This window comes from Canis aureus, chromosome 10 (genome assembly GCF_053574225.1).
Source record: "Canis aureus isolate CA01 chromosome 10, VMU_Caureus_v.1.0, whole genome shotgun sequence".
Taxonomy (NCBI): Eukaryota; Metazoa; Chordata; class Mammalia; order Carnivora; family Canidae; genus Canis; species Canis aureus.
Window position 1 is genome coordinate 3308356 of NC_135620.1, and position 7791 is coordinate 3316146.

The following is a 7791-nucleotide window of genomic DNA, read 5'->3' on the forward strand; positions in this document are numbered from 1 at the left end:
GCCCAAACTGTAGCTCCATGTTTTTGAAGAAAATGGATTTGAAGTACACACAAACTAAGTCTTTTTGTCAAAAAATATCATATCGGCAAAGGCGTAATGAAATAAGCAACACTCAGGAGTCTCCAACCATTTGGAGTGCTCTGGATTAAATAAGGTAACCAAGTGAAAGAATTACAAGTATAATTTTCTTTTGATAATTTTCTTTTGATAAGGCATCTCTTTTAAAAGATTTTTAAGAGAAAATTTCTATTGGTCATCCTATCATATATCTCAGGAAAAAAATGTAAATAAATTAAAATTCAACTTTTCTTGTGACTAAAGTTCTCAGTGTATAAAATATTTTTCTTATGGCATGAATAACCATTAAAATAATAAGAAATGATGGGTGCCTGGGTGGCTCAGTGGCATAAGCATCTGCCTTCAACTCAGCTCTTGATCCCGGGGTCCTGGGATTGAGTCACACATTAGGCTCTCTGCTCAGAGAGGAGTCTGCTTCTTCTTCTGCTCCTCCCCCTGCTTATGCTCTCTCTCTCTCTCTTGCTCTCTCCCTCTCAAATAAAATAAATAATAAAATTTTTAAAAACATATGGAAGTGGAATTCAAGTTCAAGGAATAAAAGGGAAAATATACAGTTTTCAGGGGCACCTGGCTGGCTCAATTGGTAGAGCGTGCATGATTCTTGCTTGATCTTGGGGTTGTGAGTTTCAGCCCCATGCTGCACTCAGTAGAGATTACTTAAAAATAAAAATCTGTAAATAAAATGTAAAGTTTTCAAATAACTTGTCATTTATTTTTAAGATGGATGGTAGTACTTATCAAATCATTTAGATATTTACATACCACTTAAAGAATGATGTAGCACTTTTATTTTAAAAAGTTAATATTTAAAAAAATAAATAAAAAAAATAAAAAGCTAATATTTTCAATTAGCCAGAAAATATGAACTTTAAAATCATGATGAAGAATTTTACATGTCAACCTTAAAAGCTGAAGATTTTTTTTAGGGGCTCATATGAGCAAAAAACATGAAGGCTAGTGTTTCAGGTGATCAGAACTGGGTGGCAGTGGCTCCTATTGATGAGGAAAGATGTTGGGGTGCGGGACCGATGGCCAAGAAAGAATTCCTGAGACGTCTTTGGTGGAAAAAGGTGGTTTTAAAAAAGCACAGGGACAGGATTTGTGGGCAGAAAGAGCTGCACTGGGGTCATGAGGAGTGGCCCATTATATGCTCTCAAGTTGGAACGGGGTTAGGGATAGCCTAAGTTTCTAAGGAATTTTGGAAGCAAGGTCTCCAGGACCTTGAGGGGGCTAGCTATTGTTGGGGAAAGGTCATTTATTACCTTCTAATAAACCGTAAGTCGTAAGACCCTTCAGATATATTTCGGTGGACCATATGCTTGGGGGATGACTGCCAACATGGGTCTTGGGAGAGTAGAGACAAAGGAAGCCTGGCTCAAGTTTCCGAAGTAATTTTTATTTGTTAAAATAGACTTACAAGACTCCGGGGTTTGGGCTAAGATTACCTTTTGCCCTTGGCAAAGTGTTAACTAACACAAGGCAGCTGAGTCCCTAGAGGAATGTCACTCTGCTTGTTTCAAGGACTTGTCAGCAGGCTGTAGGCTGTAAGGAAATTTAATTTAATTAATTAATTAATTTATTTATTTTTTGCCTTTGTTCCCCACATCACTATCACCATTCCTGGGTACGTGGCTGTGTTCTGCAGCCATCCTATTCATCCCTCTGCTTTATGACTCACCTGTTCCCATCAGTGCTCCATTTAGAGAGCTATGGAAAATGTGAAGTGTATCTTTAAGCCATTCCATCTCTCAGTTTTACTGGTTTTGTGACTTTGGTCAAGCTAGTCACCTCTTAAGGCTTCATTAATAATAGTCAGCACAACACACAGAATGATACCAAGTTCTATACTTCCTGAATTGCCAAATAAATAGTCTGCTCAGGGATCTGGATCTTGACTGTTGTGCAGGAGCCAGGCTGGGAACAGAATCGAGTGCTGCTGAGGGAGGATGAGGTGGAGGGGACCGGGGCCCCATAGATACCCAGGGAGCAACCCAGCTGAGCACCACCCTCCAGCAGGAGAAATGCTGGTCAACAGTGTCGGATGCAGAGTTTTCAGAAGCTGGACATCTGGGTTTTTAGGTAGTCTGCTCATTGGCTAACATTTTGTTTTGTTTTGTTTAAATGCTTTTATACTGTGCAGCATATAAAATGCAACTACCAGACACAGAGAACTCATAGGGCTGCCAGCTTGTCACCTTTGGTATAGAGAGAGAGTAGGCACGATGTCTGGTGGGCGGTACAGGTTTTTTTTTTATTGTTGTTGTTGTTGTTGGGCTTTACATTATAGATTCTTTATAAATTTGAGTTTTAGTTTTGGGTAGCCCTAGGGTGTCTTGGAGAATCTTACAATACAGTACAGTGTTCCTCTCTACTGACAAGGAAGAAAACCTTAATGCTTTCCCAACTGTCAGGAATTTCCACTCATTATCTCAAGGGCTAGCTGGATTTCAGCAGCATGACATGGAAAATGTTACTGGGCTTCTCCACTGGCTGGGGAGGGTCACTTAGACACACCTGTTACACTTAGACACATGGAAAATAAAATTTCCCACGGACGAGAACAGAGAAAGGCATAATCATACATACCACCTGTCTGACGCAAATACATATCTAAGTAATTATAGAAGAAAAGAGCACCCATGCGCAAGCATTGTGCTGGTCATGTTAACTCTTAGGAACAAGCAGGCTTTGCAACCACTCTCTGAAAGCTCTGATAGGATTGGGGACAGTTTCTGTGCAGGAGGACATACTCTACACTGATATTTTGTATGGTGTGATTTCTTTTTGTCAACCACGGAGTACAGGATCACAGTGGCACGCTGCGCTAACAGGCCCATGGGGGATAACGTTTTAAAACAACTATTCAGGGCAGCCCCGGTGGTGCAGCGGTTTAGCGCCGCCTGCAGCCCAGGGTGTGATCCTGGGGACCCTGGATCGAGTCCCACGTTGGGCTCTCTGCATGGAGCCTGCTTCTCCCTCTGCCTGTGTCTCTGCCTCTCTCTCTCTGTGTCTCTATGAATAAATAAATAAAATCTTTTTTAAAAAAAAAATAACTATTCAAAGCGTTCTACACTAATCCACATCAGTTTCCTTTAACCTCCATCACCAATGGATTTTTATCTGGCAAGAGCGCTGCTCACATTTAATCTCTGCTCCTTCACTGCTCTTCTGAAAAATCTCTGTCCTCACTGCTTGTGTATGTGGATCAGTGGAAAAGAGATGAATGAGCTGGCCCTGGCCTGGCCGTGGCTGAAGTGGTGGCCACTGTTTTCTCCTGACCTGCTTTTCTGAAGCCTCCTTCAGAGCCTGCTGCCCCCCATCCCTATTCCTATACTACTTGATGGCTTCAAATTCTAGTTACCTCTGCACTGGCCACACAGCCCAGCAGTTCCCCACACTGCCACCCTGGGTAAGCCATGTTCATTCACCATTTGTGCCAAATCCGAGGGTAGTTATTCCTTTAATGTTATCCTTACATTTAAAATAATCCCTATGGTATATGGCATTCTGCTTATATAGGCATTGAGGCTCTGAATGTCATGATTAAGCACAGGCTCGAGAAACAGCCTGGCTCAAGCCCTGGCTCTGCTACTTTGAAGTAACTTGGTCAAATTACTTCTCTTTAATTTGGTTTCTGGGCAGCCCCGGTGGTGCAGCGGAGGCCCGGGATCGAGTCCCACATCGGGCTCCCTGCATGGAGCCTGCTTTTCCCTCTGTCTGTGTCTCTGCCTCTCTCTCTGTGTCTATGAGTAAATTAAAAAAAAAATCTTTAAAAAAATTGGTTTCCCTCTTTATAAAATGGGGCTAAGCACATGGGCTGGCACATAGGCTGGCTCCGTGGGTGGAGGTATGGAAGTTCCCTCTCCCCTTTTAAAGGCCCTAGGGGATTGCCACTTCCTGCAGAGATGAAGTCTGTATCTGGTTGGGTTGGCAAGGGGCCACCCAGCCAAGCCCTGAGATTCAGAGGGCACAACCCCAACCCTCCCTGGGCTAGCAGTGGCCATGGAGCAGGGGCTAGGGTGGGCAGGCAGAAGCCCCAGGGCAGCTGCAGCAGGTACCCCTCCCGGTCTGTGGAAGGTGGGACCATACACCAGCTGGCTCCAAGGCCCCTCAGGGCTCCTCTGTCCTAGTAGGTTTCACTTACAAAACACACATTTGAAGATAATAAGAATTTAAAGTGTAGGGCACCTCACCCAGTACCTGGGTGACCACATTGGCGAAACCATGCATTGATGCGCACCCAGAAGTCAGTCCTGCTATCACCTGAGGTTATTTTGAGGGTTAAAGGAATATAACGTAGGTACAGATCTAAGACTAATACCTGGCACCTAGTAAGCATGAAACAAATGATACAAATGTTGGCTGCTACTTTTAGCGCCACTATAAATTGAAATCAAGTATTTTCCAAATACACGTGTTCAACTGATATTTATTATTATTCTGTGCCAGGTGCTATTCTAGGTACTGGCACATGTCATATATCAGTGGATGACTAACATTTATTATTTGCTTTTGCTCCATGATCTCAGAAGCCTCCAGAACGCCTCATGCCTTGACTTTTGGAAATCACTGAAAACCACTGGAGGCAATGGCTGGTTCACAATCAACACCCACAGGTGTGTGCAAAGGCAGTGGGAACTAGATTCCTGTGTGAACAGCCGCCTTCATTACCTTCTGCACCTCTTTGCCACTGCCAGAATCTCAAAACAAGTCCGTTTGTAAACTTTCCTCTACTCATTACTTTCCCAACCACTGAAATTCTCAGGATTCACTATGCTGGTTCAGTGATGACTTCTAAACAGCAAATTTACCCGTGGGGAGGAGGGAATCAAGAAACCTCGATGGCACATTATGATTCTTAGCACTACCGACTTCCCTCTATTTATTTTAAATTTTATTTAAATTCAATTTGCCAATATATAGTATAAAACCCAGCGCTCATCCCATCAAGTGCCCTCCTCAGTGGTTTCTTTTTTACTTTTATTTTTATTTATTTCAATTTTAAATTCGATTTGCCAACATATAACACCCGACTTTCTTCAACTCTGCCCCACAGCACTTTCTATGAAGACGGAACTGAAATTTTAATTTCCATTTAATGTTTTAAAAAAGATTTTATTTATTCATGAGACACAGAGTGAGGCAGAGACACAGGCAGAGGGAGGAGCAGGCTCCCTGTGGGGGCAGCCCTATGTGGGACTCGATCCCAGGACCCCGGGATCACGCCCTGATCCGAAGGCAGATGCCCAACCCTGAGCCACCCAGGCGTCCCTTAATTTAACATTTAAGCATTGCTTACGTGTGGCTATTCTGTGGGTGAGCACAGCTCTTCATATCTGGCTTTTAAAAGGCTTTCCAGTTCACACTCAAAATCATCATTTAGTATTTCCATTATTTCCATTCTTCTAACATGCTGAAAGTCTATCCCCGATAACAAGGGCTGAAAAGGAGAAGAGCTCCCCAGGGAACCCAAAAGTCCCCATTGCACAGTCTGGGCATCAGACTGCTAGCTGGCTGCACGGCTCACCTGGAACCACCGCCTCCTGACTTCCACGTCGGAGCGCGCATCTCGAGGTTCACCGCCCAGAGCGGAACTGGAGACTCAGTTCCTCAGTTTTTAAAAAATGAATACAGACAACGTAAGCTTTAACTCGTGCATTTTCTTATCCAGCACCGAGGGTCAGGATGTTGCCTGGTGCGGTAGCGGGGCCGCCGGATCTCCGGGCACCCAAACCTCTCTTGACCTCTCTTGGCTCGGCTCGCACAGCGTGAAGCACACGTGTAGCAGGTTGGTTCTGCAGAACTCGTCTGACAGGCTTCGCAGCCTCGACGCCCTCGCCAGCCCGGCTCCCCACCCGCTCAGCGGGCGCGCGCGGCCCCCCGCCCCTCGACCCTCGACCCCCGCCGCCCCGCCCCGGCCTACCTGCGCGCGCTCCGCTGGCGGCGCCGCCGTCCCCGCCGCCGTCCGCGCCGCCCAGCGCTGCGGCCGCACGCAGCGCGACGCCGCAGCTCGCCGACAGGTTGCCCGTGGCCTTCCGCGCCAGGGTCAGGATGGGCGCCGACCAGCCCTCCGACCCCGCCTGAGGCTTCGCCGCGCTCCGCAGTTCGCCGGGGCTAGGCAGCTGGCTGCGGTCCACGATCTCGAACTCTTCTCCGGGTTCCGGCCTCGGTTCCCGCCCCGCCAGGGAGCCGTCTTCCCCTTCGGCCATCTTGGCCGCGTCACGTGGCCCCGGCGGGCGGAGGACTGGGCGCGGGCGGGCGCGCGGGCGGGCGCGCGGGGGGGCGGCGGTCTCCGTCCGGGCGGGCAGGGATTTTTTTTTTTTCCATCTTCGCGAAGTTCTCCTTCCTCTTCATCACCCTCCTTCTCTCCTTCCTTTAACCTTAAAAAAGTTCAGGAAAGTACAAATCATAACCTAAAAAGCAGCACCCATATTCCTGGCAGTTGAGAGGACTTGGGTCCTGCCCCCTCCGCTGGCTCGGAACACAGCCCGAGGGCTTTGGTGTCTTCCTGGCTCTGTTTCCTCTTTCTGATTTTCGTTTCATGACTTACTTTTTCTATTTCGACACTTTTCTGCAGCACTCTTCAGAACAAGCTCTAGGCGAGGTAGAAAATCAAGGTTTTTTTTTTTAATTAAAAAATCCTACATAGGGACGCCTGGGCGGCCGAGCGGTTGAGCGTCTGTCTGGCTCAGGGCGTGATCCCAGGGTCCTAGGATCGGTCCCGCATCGGGCTCCCTGTGAGGCGCCTGCTTCTCCCTCTGCCTGTGTCTCTGTCTCCCTCTGTGTCTCTCTTGAATGAATGAAATCTAAAAACAAACAAACAAACAAAAAAAAGGCAATACCCGTACTGTCACCATCAGGGATTTTAGGTACAAGTGCCTGGTTGCCTTATTTCTTTTAGCAGTGATTGTGCCTTATTTATATATTGAAATACACTTTATAATTGATTTCTCCTTTATATCATAGGACTTTATGTTAATTTTTTTGGAATTTTGAGTGTTGGCAAGCTTATTATCTATGAATTGCATTTTAGAATAGTCAGTGGGCATTATAAGGCATGTATTATCTTGGGGGATCCCTGGGTGGCTCAGCACTTTAGCGCCTGCCTTTGGCGCGGGGCGTGATCCTGGAGACCCGGGATCGAGTCCCACGTCGGGCTCCCTGCATGGAGCCTGCTTCTCCCTCTGCCTGTGTCTCTGCTCTTTCTGTGTCTCTCATGAATAAATAAATAAAATCTTTAAAAAAAAAAAGTATTATCGGGAATGCCTGGGTGACTCAGTGGTTGAGTGTCTGCCTCCTGCTAAGGTCATGATCCCCGGGTCCTGGGATCGAGTCCCACAACAGGCTCCTTGCCGGGACCCTGCTTCTCCCTCTGCCTGTGTCTCTGACTCTCTCTTTCTGTGTCTCTCATGAATAAATAAATAAATAAAATCTTTTTAAAAAATGTATTATCGAAAGGTTATGATGGGCCCCATAGCGAAGGTAACTGAATTTGCATGTAACTATTTCAAGCCTAGCAACACACAGTAGTTTAAAATTCTTTGTAATTTTACTATATATGAGGCCAACTTTGGAGAAAATTTGGTAAGAGGAACCTGTGGTTTGGAGCCCACTTGGTGAAGAGGATGTATATGATTATTTTAGGTACAAATAGTAAAATTTTAAAAACTGTACAGGTTTGTTATTTTCTATGATTTTTCATATGCTTGAAAT

General features: G+C 46.0%; 1 protein-coding gene across 3 annotated transcripts in view; it reads right to left on the bottom strand.

The window, feature by feature from the left end:
* RUFY1 (RUN and FYVE domain containing 1) overlaps positions 1-6311 on the bottom strand; it is a 65137-nt gene extending 58826 nt beyond the window's left edge. Inside the window, exon 1 of one of the 3 annotated variants that reach the window (XM_077911154.1) lies at positions 6002-6310. In XM_077911154.1, the coding sequence (XP_077767280.1) occupies positions 6002-6287 (286 nt within the window). In that variant the 5' untranslated portion in view covers positions 6288-6310. Of the gene's footprint in view, positions 1-5605; positions 5937-6001 lie in introns of those variants that run through there. The other 2 variants (XM_077911158.1, XM_077911156.1) reach the window with 2 other exon arrangements.
* Positions 6312-7791: the final 1480 nt, after the last annotated feature.